The following is a 16,324-nucleotide window of genomic DNA, read 5'->3' as shown; positions in this document are numbered from 1 at the left end:
AAATGCAAAAAAGCCATCTCTAGTAAAATGTGTGTGTTTTGTGTGTAAATGCATGTATTTGTGTTTAAACAAGGGCCACTTACCTTTTATGTGTGCAGGAGGGTTAATGTCAGTGATGGAGGGTCCCAGGATTGCAAAGTCTTTGCAGTATTAAGTAATTGGGTTGGCACACGGGACTAAAAGTTGGATCCCAAACAAAAGACATGTGGTCTTGTCGTGTCTACGTGTTTTGTGGTCTGTCCTACAATGCAACATGACAGCCTTGGACGTACCTCCCAACATTTGAAAAAGGGACAAACGTTTTTTGTGTTTTTTATGTGACCGCACCCCCAAATATCACTGCCATTTTACTACATTTGGCAGGTTATTTAAAGTTTGAACACATTTTTGGGGTAGTTTAATGTATTATTACAGTTTTGCTAATGCAAGTGAAATTGCCCCTTAAGCTGCAAGTCTCGGTTTCCCTGAGAGACTTGTTTAGCTTATTAGTTTATCTTAGTGCAGGTGTAGCTTGTTAACTTTCTGGGCTCTCTGCCTAAAGCCCCTTATTTAATTGTGAGAAACAATGTATCTAAGTGCAGGTATAGCTTATTAAGATTTCTGAGCTCTCTCCAAAAAGCTACTTTTTAATTAAGTTTGTATCATTTTTAGTATTCAGTCAGGAGATCAAAGGGAAATAAGGAACTTTTCATTAAGAATTCAGGAGGCTGAGCTGTTAAGAGGGACTGTCCCATTACAATTGTGACAGTTAAGAGATATGCTTGGATAGTGGCAAGGGGGTTGTGGTCTGCTGGTGTAGAACAAAGCTGTGAAATATATAGCTAGTACATGCTTGGTAATTAGAGCCTTTGCTTGCAAAAATGTAGTACCTACATGCATTTACAAAAAAAACACACTGCGTGCAAGCTTCAGAAGAGTATATATAATTTGAATTTGAGAACGTTTTCTTTAAACAGATATGTGGAATAGTGATGAATACTCCCTTCACACTAGTTAGTGTCAGGGCCAAAATTGTTGGCACCCCAGAAATTCTCACAGAAAAGTAGTAGTAGTAGTAGCAGTAACACATGTTTTGCTATACACATGTTTATTTCCTTTGTGTGTATTGGAACAGAACAAAAAAAGGGAGGAAAAAAGCAAATTGGACATAATGTCACACAAAACTCCAAAAATGGGCTGGACGAAATTATTGGCACCCTTTCAAAATTGTGGATAAATGAGATTGTTTTAAACATGTGATGCTCCTTTAAACTCACCTGGGGCAAGTATCAGGTGTGGGCAATATAAAAATCACACCTGAAAGCAGATAAAAAGGAGAGAAGTTCACTTAGTCTTTGCATTGTGTGTCTGTGTGTGCCACACTAATCATGGACAACAGAAAGAGGAGAAGAGAACTGTCCGAGGACTTGAGAACCAAAATTGTGGAAAAATATCCGCAATCTCAAGGTTACAAGTCCATCTCCAGAGATCTACATTTGCCTTTGTCCACAGTGCACAACATTATCAAGAAGTTTGCAACCCATGGCACTGTAGCTAATCTTCCTGGGCATGGACGGAAGAGAAAAATTGATGTAAGGGTTGCAACGCAGGATAGTCCAGATGGTGAATAAGCAGCCCCAAACAAGTTCCAAAGAAATTCAAGCTGTCCTGCAGGCACAGGCAGTATCAGTGTCAGCGCCAACTATCCATCGACATTTAAATGAAATGAAACGCTATGGCAGGAGACCCAGGATCACCCCACTGCTGACACTGTGACATAAAAAAGTAAGACTACAGTTTGCCAAAATGTACTTGAGTAAGCCACAATTCTTCTGGGAAGACGCCTTGTGGACAGATGAGACCAAGATAGAGCTCTTTGGTAAAGCAGATCATTCTACTGTTTGTCGAAAATGAAATGAGGCCTACAAAGAAAAGAACACAGTATCTACAGTGAAATATGGCCTCTGGCACTGGATGCCTTGAACGTGTGCAAGGCATCATGAAATCTGAGGATTACCAAAGGATTTTGGGTTGCACTGCAAAGCCCAGTGTCAGAAAGCTGGGTTTGCATCCGAGATCTTGGGTCTTCCAGCAGGACAATGACCCCAAACATACTTCAATAAGCACCCAGAAATAGATGGCAATAAAGCGCTGGAGAGTTCTGAAGTGGCCAGCAATGAGTCCAGATCTAAATCCCATTGAACATCTGTGGAGAAATCTTAAAATTGTTGTTGGGAAAAGGTGCCCTTCCAATAAGAGAGACCTGGAGCAGTTTGCAAAGGAAGAGTGGTCCAAAATACCCAGTGAGAGGTGTTAAGAAGCTTATTGATGGTTATAGGAAGCGACTGATTTCAGTTATTTTTACCAAAGGGTGTGCAACCAAATATTAAGGTGCCAATAATTTTGTCCAGCCCATTTTTGGAGTTTTGTGTGACATTATGTCCAATTTGCTTTTTTTCCCCTCCCTTTTTTGTTCTGTTTCAATACACACAAAGGGAATAAACACGTGTATAGCAAAACATGTGTTACTGCAATACTTTTCTGTAAGAAATACTTGATTTTCTGGAAAAATTTCTAGGGTGCCAACAATTTTGGCCATGACTGTATTTGTAGGACTTTTTGTTAGATCATAGAAAGAGGTGTTTGGGAAGAATCTGTGCCCTGCCCCACATAAAATTATGGGGGCGCTACATCAATATCATTATGATATGGGATGACACTGAAGAATTATGTAAGAAATTCTTTGGGTTTATTAATGAAAGTTCTGGAATATGATAGTTTGCCTTGGAATATAATTTGTGATATATGTAATCCAGTGTACCTGAAAACTTAAATATGTTGGTTAATGTTATTAATGGAACAGGCATGACAAAACTAAAATACTGTTGGATGCAGTAAAACAATTAACAAGCTTATACCAACATTATGTCAATGCCACAGTAGTAGTTTTGAGGGAAGTCCGTTTGTAGCAACAGATGGTATTACAGGTAAGGGAGTGATATTCAGAATAAATTAATTCTGCTAGAACAGGGGCTCATATTTAAATTGAATACTTTGTACCCCCTTTGGGTAAAGTAATTTGAACCAGCACCGGATTTCCTTTTTCTCTGTAGTAATAAAATAGTACCTTGTAATTAATACCAACTTAGATAGGAATAATCCTTATTGGATGCAAAACCATCCTATTGGGTTGAATTAATGTTTTATTGATTTTTTTTAGTAGACTTAAGGTATGGAGATCCAAATTACAGAAAGACCCCTTATCTGGAATACCCTTGGTCCCGAGCATTCTGGATAACGGGTCCTATACCCGTATAAAGATATTTACTGCAAAAGTATAGGAGTACACATATGCCTGGTGAAGTCTTGACTTATAGGTGAAATGCAGCAATAATGTCCTCTTTTAGCCCAGTTCGCAAAAGTATTGCCAACAGACTGTGCAAATCTTCGCTCCCCTTACCAATCTGTTACTGCCAATTGAAGCATTGCATTCCCACGTGAAGGGCACTCTGAAAAAATATGAGCACCCATTTTAAAGACTGATTTGGAGACAAACTTTGAGACATTATGCTGCCTGAGTTTACAGAAGTGGTTTGAGTGTGACAGGGGAGCTTGCATGCCCAGTGTTCTCTTTTAAATAAGTGTCTCCATATATTAACTGGTCAAAGGAGGACTTAATGAACAATAAGCTGAATAATTGTCCACTTAAATCAGCTGTTTATGAACTTCTGGGGATTTCAATTGCCACTGATTAATTTTCTTTCTAAATAATTTTTTTAATAGGTTATTAATAAGTTTTACATTTTTTAGTATTTAATTTTAATATCAAGTTGGTAGATTGACCATCCACATTTTCATTTGTGATTTATTAAATATTCATAGACTAGAAGGTATAGAGACTGGATTGTTTTTAGTATAATAATGATCCAGTTACGTTTGTTTCTGCTGCCAGTGGGCTCTTGGATTTGCAAATAGAATTTGAATCACAAATATTTTTTATGAAAAAAAGTTTTGTTACCATTAGACATTATAGATATGAAGATTGGTTACAAAGATAGAAAGAAAAACAGGATGCAGCTTGATTAGAAGTACTAAGAAAATAAATAATTTGCATAAGAATGGAAAGGTCAGTGCTAAAAAAATATAGATAATGGGTCTTGTCTAGAAGGACTAGAATAGAAAGGAGGCATTTAGCTTTGGCAACCTGACTCATATCTGTAACTATACACAAGGCAGTCTGAGTAGAGTTTGCAGGTCAACAGCCAAACTGCATGGGGTATAAAGAAAGATAGCAATATTATAAAACACAATAGTTTACAGGATTTTGGAGGCCTGTTGTGCATTGGATTTTAGTTACAGATACAAAAATTTCAGAACCTAATAAGTTGAATAAAGCTACAGTAAGCTTAGCAATACAGAGTAGAGAACCATAGTGTCAAAATAATAAGTGAGCAGGGATGAATTTTGTAGACTTTAAAGGAAGTTAAAAGATCAAATAAATCAATGGAGGAAGAGGGGGCTTAGAATGTGTCTGTAGACGTGATGTCCTTAGAGTAATATAGAAAGTTGTATGATTCTGTTGGTGAGGGCTGTATAATGGTATTGAATATAGAAATTGTGGATTGAATTTGTTGTTTATGATAGTACTTTAATATTGTTCTTTAATAAAGCAACATAAAGCATGACAGTAGAAACATATAGTCTCCTCAAAATCTGTGTGTGTTGTTAGGGTTGCCACCTTTAGAGGCCGCTATCTCCAGGCAAGGGGGCGAGGTGGGGTGTGACATCACTGAGCAGGCAATAAAATCATGGCGGGCCTGTGCTGTCACGGGGCTACAATGTGGTTATTGGACCGATTGCCACTTCAATCTCAGCCCAGTTTTCCAAATTAGGGAAACTGGGCACGCAGTTTTGAACCAGAACCAGGCTGTGTGGTTCAAAATCGGACAACCTTATGTGTTGTGACCTTGAGTGTGCTGAGCTTGTAAGGGTTGGAGTCAGTAGAGAAAAGAATTTGATTATAATCAATGACAAGATTATCAGGATCAGAGAATTACTTAAGCAAGGAAAGACTGATATATGCAATAGCATATATGTATTTAGAATTAGGACATTGGGGAAAAGTATAGCTGAAGTAGGAAAATAGATCCAAAAAGTGTCCATTCTTATGGGCAGGGCCATTTTCAAGAATGGCAACTTTAAAGGAACAGTAACACCAAAGTGTATAAAAGGAACTACAGTATAATGTACTGTTGCCCTGCACTGGTGCAACTGGTGTATTTGCTTTAGAAACATTACTATAGTTTAGTAAATGAAGCTGCTGTGTAGCCATGAGGGCAGCCATTTAAAAGAGAAAAGGCACAGGTTACATAGCAGATAATAGATAAGTTCTGTACAATACAATGGTGTTTTATCTGTTATCTGCTATGTAACCTGTGCCTTTTCTCCTTTTTCCAGCTTGAAAGGCTGCCCCCATGGCTACACAGCAGCTTTTTATATAAACTATAGAAGTGTTTCTGAAGCAAATGTGCAAATTTTTGATGTTACTGTTCCTTTAAGGAGACATATAAATATATAAATTGAAAACATGCAGCTAAATCTGACCGAGGGCTGTACTGCACATGTACTAGTTGCCAAATGGAGAGCGGTTGGGCGGTCTGGCCTGATGCATAGTGTGGCACTGGACAAAAATATAGTTGATGAGTATGTCCACTGTTGTTTTTAAAGGGTTGTCTGTACAAAGGAAGGTAGCAAACAAAGAGGCTGAGGGTGGTCTCTAAATAAACCAGACATACAGAGTGGGCAGAAGATTTAAACAGCATGCATGGCAAATAGTTAAAAGAGAAGAATAAGAGATCATGCTATAAGATCATCTCAATTAGCTCTTTAACAAATATACATGAGCACAAGAAAAGGGAAGGTAGGAAGAGAGGAGTGCCTATCTGAACAAGATTAAAAGCGTGAAAAAGGTTAATAATAACAAGGAGTGTGGTCAGTTTTATCGCTATTCTTTGTTAGTCAAGTGTCTTTTTTTGAAACATACATGTCTTCTGGTTTTTTTTTTTTCTATTGCAGGGGAAGGGCAGTATGGCAAAGTGTACACATGTATTAGCATTGACACAGGGGAACTGATGGCAATGAAAGAAGTAAGTATTTTGTCTACTGTAGATAGTTTTTTATGTAAGATAGAAAAGTCTCTTGTTGTTCAGTATTGACTGCTTGATGAATGGAAGCCTGACATATGTATATCTTTGCTTCAGCCGCATTTTTTTTAGTTTGTTTGCAGAATAGGTATACTTTAATGTATTTACAGCATTCATTATGTCATACTTTGCCACATACATCACATGTCTCATACCTGTATGTACATTGGTATGTAAGTTGGTGGATGGGATTAACATGTTTAAAGTGGACCTGTCATCCAGACATGAAAATCTGTATAATAAAAGTCCTGTTCAAATTAAACATGAAACCCAAATTCATTTTTATATTAACACATCCATACCCATTATAAAGGCATTTAAAAATCACAGCTGTCAATCATATATTGCTTGCCCCGCCTCTATGCCTTAGGTAACTTTAGCTTTCCATTCAGCACTTCCTAGATGTCACTGCACATCTCACTTCTCCCCTCCCTCCTCCTTATCTAACTGTGTAGCCAGTGCATGGGTATGGGCATCAGGCCCCCCATTCTATCACATAAACAAGATTTTGGCATGATACAAAGCTTGCCTTAATAAAAGTGTCCACAAAATGGTGCCTGCCTGCTTGCTTTGATTAATAATTCCAAGACGGAAGGAAACAAGATTTATATTATTTATATAGAGTAAGTAAAGTTTATTTTGCTCAACTAACAATATAGAAAATAATTTGGACTTATTTCTTAGGGTGACAGGTCCGCTTTAAGCATTATGGCCCATGCTGAAGTAAATAGTGGCTAAACTGCACAGTTGGTCTCTTCTCTGCTATCTGAAAAACTCAAGGAGGTGCAATAGGCACTAACAGTGCCTACTATATTACAGTTATTGGGTTAGCAAGCCATCTCCCCCATATTTTTTTTTATTTGGCAGCATCCCAAGTATGTATATTAGTTTCTTTTGTGATAAAGCTGCATTAAGTAGTTTACATCTGCACAGCAGTAGAGGCATTAGTCATCCACTTAAGAATAAGCATTTCCTGCCTAATACTTTGCAGGACTTTGGCACCTTTTTATATGGACCAAATGAGAACCAATTTAATTAGCATGTTCACAGTAGGTTTACCTTTGGATAAAATCGCTGATAATTGGCTTCTATGTTGTCATTAGAAAAATAATTTTCGCCTGGCTTAAACAACAAATTTCTTCACTTCCCCAAACTAATCTAATTTCAGCAGGTGACTTAAATTAATCTTATTTATGGTCCCTTGACATAACTGACTGGAAATTTAAAGATCATTTCAAAAAATCTAAACTTTTACACAAATTCTTTAAAGACACTGGCCTAAATGATACTTGGAGAATTTTCCATCCAACAGAGAAAGACTTTACCTTTTTCTCCTCTCCCCACAATATAGGAACTAGAATAGATTATATTTTGACGTCAAATAATTTACTATATCCAGTTCTCCAATTCAACAACATCTAAAAGTTTTGTTTCTTGGTCCTTCCCTAGTCCTTTGAAAAATAACCCTGACTTCATCAAAATGCTTCAAGATAGATGGGATATGTTCTTAATTGATAATAAAGACCATTTAGATAATCTCCCATTGTTTTGGGAAACTTGGAAAGCTGTGATTAGGGGAGAGATTTTATCTTTTAGGTCTCATTATTATCGTAAGGTACAAAGAAACTTTCTAAACTTAAAGGAACAGTAACACCAAAAAATGAAAGTGTATAAAAGTAACTAAAATATAATGTGCTGCTGCCCTGCATTGGTAAAAGTTGTGTGTTTACTTCAGAAAGTCTACTATAATTTATATAAATAAGCTGCTATGTTGCCATGGGGGCAGCCATTCAAAGGAGAAAAGGCACAGGCACATAGCAGATAACAGACAAAACACTAACAGCTAAGTAACCTGTGCCTTTTCTCTTTTTTCCAGCTTGAATGGCTGCCCCCGTGGCTACACAGCAGCTTATTATATAAATTATAGTAGTGTTACTATAGCAAACACACCAGTTTTACCAGTGCAGGGCAACAGTGCATTATATTTTTATTACTTTAAAGCTCTTTCATTTTTTGGTGTTACTGTTCCTTTAAGTAAAAGGCAAAAAGATTTATATCTTCGCCTTAAACAATTTCCCTCTTTGGAGAATGCTTTAAAATACAAAAAAGTTACTGAAGACCTCAAGGCCTGGATTTACTTTAGAAACACCTTTTTTGCCTCATATTTAAATGCTAAATATAGTAATTTAAATAACAAAGCTAATTATATGCTTTTCAGTCTAACAAAATCACATGATAGACATATTAAACTAATTAGAATTAAAGATAAAAACCAATGTATTAACTAATGATCCCAATAAAACAGTTGATATATTCAAAAATTACTATGAAAAGCTATACTCACATAACACTCATAACAACTCTGAGACAAAGACATTGTTTCTTACTAACTGCAAGATCCCCCAAATTTCTTTGGAACAATTAAAAGATCTTAATGGACCAATTTTAATTGAAGAAGTTACTTGTGCCATTGACAATTTAAAATCTAGAAAAGTGGGTGGTCCTGATGGCCTCCCCCGTACTTTTTATAAACTTCTGAAGGACAAAATTTCTCCTTTCCTAACTAATCTTTTTAATGATATTCTACTATCCGGTAAAAAACTTCCTTCTAGTGAACTTTCTAGCCTTAAAGTTATACCGAAAAAAGATAAAGATCTTTCTCTCCCCTCATCTTATAGGCCAATATCTCTATTAAATCAAGATATTAAGTTATTATCAAAAATTTTGGCTGATAGATTATCCCTGATCCTTACTTCTGTTATCTCCGAAGCTCAAAACGGTTTTATTAAAAATAGATCAGGGGTTAAGAACATAAGAGCTTTACATAATATAATATTTTATACCAAGAAACATAATTGCTCCATAATTAATATTGATGCTGAGAAAGCTTTCGATAATTTGATTTGGGACCATCTTCTCAGTTGTTTGGATTTATTTGGTATTAATGGCCCATTTTATCATTACATTCAATATCTTTACTCTAATCCCAATACTCAAGTCATTTTAGGAGGTGCCCAATCTAAACCTTTAAAAAATTTTAAGGGGACTAGACAAGGCTGCCCCTTATCTCTCTTGTTATTTAATATAGCTTTAGAACCATTGATTAGAGCTTTCAATTCTTCTAAGGGCTCTGGCACACGGGGGAGATTAGTCGCCCGCGTCAAAACTCCCTGTTCGCAGGTGACTAATCTCCCTGAGTTGCCATGACCCGCCATCCCGCCGGCGAACATGTAAGTCACCGGCGGGATGGCACACGCGGCAGTGCGATTTCCCGAAATCGCCCCACCGCGTCTGCCATCCCGCCGGCGACTTACATGTTCGCCGGTGGGATGGCAGGGGGTAGGCAACTCGGGGAGATTAGTCGCCCACGAACAGGGAGTTTTGCCGCTAGAGACTAATCTCCCCATGTGCCAGAGCCCTAAGGCTTTCCAAAGTATCACTATTAACAAGCAGCAACTTAAGGTACTAGCATTTGCAGATGACTTGCTGCTAATCATAAAAAATCCCAATAACTCTCTTAAAGCCGTTTTTGATATGCTTGTGAATTTTCAGTCCTTTTCAGGATATACAGTGGATATAAAAAGTCTACACACTCCTGGTAAAATGTCAGGTTCCTGTGCTGTACAAAAATGAGACAAAGATAAATCATTTCGGAACTTTTTCCACCTTTAATGTGACCTATAAACTGTACCACTCAATTGAAAAACAAACTGAAATCTTTTAGGTGGAGGGAGAAAAACCAAAAAAACTAAAATAATGTGGTTGCATAAGTGTGCACACCCTCTTCTAACTGGGGATGTAGCTGTGTTCAGAATTAAGCAACCACATTCAAAATCATGTTAAATAGGAGTCAGCATACACATGCCATCATTTAAAGTGCCTCTGATTAACCCCAAATAAAGTTCAGCTGCTCTAGTTGGTGTTTCCTGACATTCTTTTAGTCGCAGCCCACAGCAAATGCCATGATCCACAGAGCTTCCAAAGCATCAGAGGGATCTCATTGTTAAAAGATATCAGTCAGGAGAAGGGTACAAAAGAGTTTCCAAGGCATTAGATATACCATAAAACACAGTGAAGACAGTCATCATCAAGTGGAGAAAATATGGCACAACAGTGACATTACCAAGAACTGTACGTCCCTCCAAAATTGATGAAAAGACGAGAAGAAAACTGGTCAGGGAGGCTACCAAGAGGCCGACAGCAACATTAAAGGAGCTGCAGGAATATCTGGCAAGTACTGGCTGTGTGGTACATGTGACAACAATCTCCCGTATTGTTCATATGTCTGGGCTATGGGGTAGAGTGGCAAGGCGAAAGCCTTATTCTTACGAAGAAGAACATCCAAGCCAGGCTACATTTTGCAAAAACACACCTGAAGTCTCCCAAAACATGTGGGAAAATGTGTTATGGTCTGATGAAACCAAGGTTGAACTTTTTGGCCATAATTTTAAAAAAATATGTTTGGCGCAAAAACAATACTGCACATCACTAAATGAACACCATACCCACAGTGAAGCATGGTGGTGGCAGCATCATGCTTTGGGGCTGTTTTTCTTCAGCTGGAACTGGGGCCTTAGTTAAGATGGGAGGGAATAAGAGGGAATTATGAACAGTTCCAAATACCAGTCAATATTGGCACAAAACCTTCAGGCTTCTGCTAGAAAGCTGAACATGAGGAGGAACTTCATCTTTCAGCATGACAACGGCCCAAAGCATACATCCAAATCAACAAAGGAATGGCTTCACCGGAAGAAGATTAAAGTTTTGGAATGGCTCAGCCAGAGTCCAGACCTGAATCCAATTGAAAATCTGTGGGGTGATCTGAAGAGGGCTGTGTCTAGGAGATGCCCTTGCAATCTGACAGATTTGGAGTGTTTCTGCAAAGAAGAGTGGGCAAATCTTGCAAAGTCAAAATGTGCTAAGCTGATAGACTCATACCCAAAAAGAGTGCTGTAATAAAATCAAAAGGTGCTTCAACAAAGTATTAGTTTAAGGGTGTGCACACTTATGCAACCACATTATTTTAGTTTTTTTGGTTTTCTTTCTTCCACCTAAAAGATTTCAGTTTGTTTTTCAATTGAGTGGTACAGTTTATAGGTCACATTAAAGGTGGAAAACGTTCTGAAATGATTTATCTTTGTCTTATTTTTGTACAGCACAGGAACCTGACATTTTATCAGGGGTGTGTAGACTTTTTATATTCACTGTACATACATCAAGCCTTAGACTTTGACAGGTCTCTGCAGTATAAGTAAACAGGCTTAATAAATTGTACAACCTCAATGAGTCAGAAATGGATGAGGATGACTTTTTATATGTACTGTAAAGTAAATGTTGACAAGACTGAGATAATGAATTCATTTGGCTCTATATCTAACTCTCTTTTAAAGAAGCTGCAATTAAGACCCCCAAAAACACAACTCAAATATTTGGGCTTAACTATTCCCATAGATTTAAATAAGTTGTATTCCTTGAACATCACTCCTGCCATTAATAATATCATCTCAATGTGTAAAAAATGGATGCATTCCCCATTAAATTTAAAAGGCAGGGTGATCTTTTTCAAAACTTTAATCTTTCCTAAACTGATTTATTCTTTAATCAACTTACCTTTACTTATTAGACATTCAGATATTAGAAAGCTAGATTCTGCACTTGTAAAATTTATTTGGAATGAAACAAAATCGAAAATAGCTTTGTCCAAATTAAGGGGACCTGCTAAACTTGGTGGACTAAAAATACAGAATTTTAGAACATTTAACCTGTCTGCTCTAACAAGATATCTTATTGAATGGATCTTTCAAAGTAACAAATACACCAATCCAGAAATAGAATTACTCCATGAACCTTATTCTGATATATTTTCTGCATTACATAGTAAATGGAGTAATTTACCAATAGATATTAAAGGGAATCCTCTATATCGGGACACTATTTTTGTATGGAAATATCTATTCTCCAGACATGGCTTCAGTTACTCTCAAACTCCCTTCATGCCAGTTAAACTTCTATTGAAAACCTCTGACCCATTAAGGTCTTCTTCCTTTTTACTAACATCTAAGAAAAAAAACATCATATTGATAAAAGACCTACTAGATCCAAACAATTATTCTTTAATTCCCTGGCCATTGTTTAAAGAAAAATTCGAGTTACTTGAAATTGATAAATACTTTTACTTAGCCTGCCAATGTGGTTTATCAGTGATTCACAATAAAGACAATTTTGTTGTCGCTAAACATAGACTGGCTGAGGCAATATTAGAATTTAAAGACAAACCACATAATATAAAAATCAACATACTTTCTGGTACATTCTGGGATGTTTTTACCCAAGATAATCATTCCTTAGAGAATGTGTCTGCTAAGTGGTCTGTTTATCTACAACACTTTATATCCCCTTCGCAATTGGTTAAGTCTATGCATGAATTCAACAATCTGATTTTTGCTGAAAGCTGGAGGATTCAGCAATTCAAACTTGTTCATTTAGGATATGGAAAACTTTTTGTTCATAATAAGTGCTTTAAAACAAACTCTTATTGCCCCAAATGTAACAAAACTGGGGTTAATTTATTCCACTACCCATGGTCTTGTCTGAAGATTGGTAACTTCTGGAACATGGTGGAAAGATTCTTGAACCACAGGTTGAATTTAAATATAAAGTTATCTCCCAGTTTCGCTCTATTACACATTAAAAAAGAGGAGGTGTTATCAAGCATTTTACCAGTCTCCTTAGCACAAAAAAATGATAAATTATTAATTTTGTTTATGGCTGCCTCTAAAAAAGCATTATTTTATTATTGGTTAAAAGAGGAAACCCCTCCTATAACAGAAATTATTTCTTATCTTAATCAGCTTAGATGGCAAGAGGCCATCAAAGCAAAAACAAGTGAACCTAAATCCAGGATTTCTTTTAAAAATACATGGTCATTTTTCTTTAATGCTATAGATATAAGCAATAAGGATCATATTTATAAAATGCTGCATATATAGATTTATTTCAATAATTCACGAACATATAAGCAAAATTATCCTTGATATAGGAAACTTTTCTTTCCTTTTCTTTTTATAGTTTCTTTTTATAGTCCACTGGGCAAAGTTAGTTAATTTGTTTTTGTTTTGTTTTTCTCTATTTTAATTACTTATTTTGTTTCTTTGTAAGTATTCTATTTTCTTCATTTCTTAACTTTTTGAAGGACAAACTGTCGAATGTGACTATTGTTGTACAACCTATATTTAAATAATTTGTCATTATTCATCCTACATGTATATTGTAAAACTTCAATAAAATTTTTAAAATAGGAAAATAATTTATTTAAATGCTAGGTTAGCTATATATGCCTCCTCTGTTGTTGTAAGGACAGAAGTCAGTTACTACCTTTTGTTGTGCTTCCCATATTAAGGGGTTGTATATTCCCCTGTTCAACATGAGTTCAATGAATAGGGCTTGAGCTAAACATACTTTTTTGCCTGTTGCTTAAAAACCCAGAAGAAATTTTCATTATTTTTTTAGGTAAACTTGGAAAACTAAGTAACTACATGTCTATTTACGATAGCACATATAATCCTGACCGTAATTAAATTTTGCTACTCTATACACTGATAATATAACTATCTATCTACCTGGCAAGAACCAAAAATAGAGTAGCTGCAATTTCCCCGTTTAGCTCAAGAACTAACAAAAATCATAGATTTTGTGTGACTAAAACAATAGACAAAAATATGTTCAGTACAAGTTTGTAGATAGTAGTCAGCACAACACCTTGAATCTGGGATAGTGCAGGTTCCCCAAAGGGCACTTCCATTCTGTATATCCAAGCAAGAACAGTCTGGAACAGCACCACTTGTATTCTTATTTAAAATGCCTTTATTGCACACATCTTAGGGCATTACAGCAATGTTTCAGGCCATGTATGGCCTTTTATCAAGCTAACTAACAATGAAACACTTTCCTTTTTATACCCTTGTGTGGATACAGCCTTATATTACAATAGTGTAGCAAAAAACAGTGTATCAAACAACAGTGTTTTCATCAATGTGTCTTAATAAAGTCATATCAAATTCACATCTTTAAGTGTTCTTTACAGCATAACAAAAGTCCATATTTTAAAACCTGTAAAAGATTTTTTATCTTACATAAAAACCAAATAGAGTCTTTTCTTTCAGATCGGAAATCTATCTGAAAATAGGTCTCAAGTCATATTCTTTATTTAAGCCAAGGGGCTTAAATTTTCGTATCCAAAAAGCTTCACTATATAGCAATTCCTTTAAATATTATCAATATTATTAAATTATTTTCCCCTCTCCAATTCAACTCAGCTGTTTCAACAATTTGAAGTTTAAGTTGGTTCACTCTATGTTCACACTCAATAAAATAGCCCGCTACGGCCTGATCTTTTTTACCCGTATTTATTGCTGACTTGCATTCTCTTTTCCATTCTCATTGTCTGCAGCATGAGTATCTTCTGCGAATCTTAATCGCATTACCTTTGGGATGATAAAGAACCTCCCCCAATTGCACATTAGAGCAACAATTACAGTTACACAACACGGAAAAGTACCTTTTTTACTTTTTTGCATTATCTTTCTGCACATTATTTGTTCCCATATCAGATTTCACCAAAAAACTGCCCACACTCTTTCCCCTTTTATAAGCAATAACTGGAGGCCTTTCAAACTCCTTTATAAATGTAATGTTATCTTTAAACAGAGACCAATGCCTCCTCAAAATTTGAGCAATAGGTTTACTTAACGTGTTATATTGGGACACAAACGTAACATGATTCTCCACTTTTTTTGTGTTTGAATATCCATCAGTTGTCTCTGTAACAAGTCATCTGGGTACCCCCTGACTCGAATTTGTTACACATTTCTTTTAAAGGACAATGAAAGGTTAATATAAATTAAAAGTAAGTCTAAAGACATTCTTTTTAAGTACTTACTGCATATCTAAATTCCCAGATCCCTGCTTGCTTCTCTGAGATATGGTGCTGGCAGCCTACAGCAGTGTGAAGACTACAGTGACATCACTGAAATCTCTCTGTCCTTTCTGTAGGCCAGTGCTGTCCAACTTCTACGGTGCCGAGGGCCGGAATTTCTCTAGCATACATGGTGGAGGGCCGCTAATGGAAGCCAGTTTTGACCACTCCCCTTTTTGAAACCACAACCACTTGAAACCACACCTATTTTATCACAATGGTGGTAGCACAGCAAAATCCCAAATGCTTGGTCCTTACTGTGGGGATATTAACCATCATTCATATGTGAAAGAATTATGTCATATTAAGATATACCCTTAAATTCCATATGCCTCCTCCTCCCCTGTGGATAGCAGAGCAACCCCCAGTACATAATTACACACCTTTGGGACCATTTAATGGCTATTTCCAACTGCTAACAAACTCCCACAACAAACCCCTGCCAGGTTCACCTCCCACAAGCAGCATAGGGCAAGCAGAGTATGGCACACACAGGCAGCACTCTGCCTGTCCTATGCTGTCTGTGTGTGCCATACTCTGCCTTTCCTACACTGCCTCTGTGTGCCATACTCTGACTGCCCTACCCTTCCTGTGTGTGCCATACCCTCCCTGACCTATGCTGCCTGTGTGTGCCATACTCTACCTGCCCTATGCTGGCTGTATGTGCCATACTCTGCCTACAGTACCTGAGGTGTGAATAAGTGAACAATGGGAGTGATTACAGTCTGAGCCTGAGGCGTGAACACTGCAGGGGGTGAACAATGCAGGTATTAAAAGGTGTGAAAAACACAGGGGATTACATTTTTAAACAATACAGAGGGATTACAGCCTGAATCTGAGGTGAGAACCATGCAGGGGGCCAGTTAATCGCAGTACTGATACCATTTAATGCTTACTCAAAGGTAAGCCATCAAAGCAGCCAGACAGGTGGGGGGCCATACAGAGGGGGGGCGCGGGCCACCAGTTGGACAGCACTGCTGTAGGCTATTCTCTGAGCATGTGTGTAACTTGATCCTGTCTGCTGTTCTGAGCTACACATGCCCACCAGCCAATCAGAAGCGGATCTGGCAGAGGGGAGGGGGGGAGGGAATGAAACACATGTGCAGTATGAAGCAAGGAGGGAAAGGAAGGGAGAATACCTTTTTAGAGATGGCTGCCTGTTCTAGAA

At 37.1% G+C, this 16,324-nt stretch overlaps 1 protein-coding gene across 2 annotated transcripts in view; it reads left to right on the top strand.

Moving 5' to 3' along the window:
• Window positions 1–16,324, top strand: part of map3k4 (mitogen-activated protein kinase kinase kinase 4) — a 297,498-nt gene that overhangs the window by 241,283 nt on the left and 39,891 nt on the right. For both annotated transcript variants that reach the window (XM_004914648.4, XM_002936262.5), the window contains exon 20: window positions 6,055–6,125. In XM_004914648.4, coding sequence (XP_004914705.1) covers window positions 6,055–6,125 — 71 coding nt within the window. The remainder of the gene's footprint in view (window positions 1–6,054; window positions 6,126–16,324) is intronic.

Source organism: Xenopus tropicalis, chromosome 5 (assembly GCF_000004195.4).
Source record: "Xenopus tropicalis strain Nigerian chromosome 5, UCB_Xtro_10.0, whole genome shotgun sequence".
Taxonomy (NCBI): domain Eukaryota; kingdom Metazoa; phylum Chordata; class Amphibia; order Anura; family Pipidae; genus Xenopus; species Xenopus tropicalis.
The sequence above is the reverse complement of the archived record's forward strand: the minus strand, read 5'-3'. Positions and strand labels throughout refer to the sequence as shown.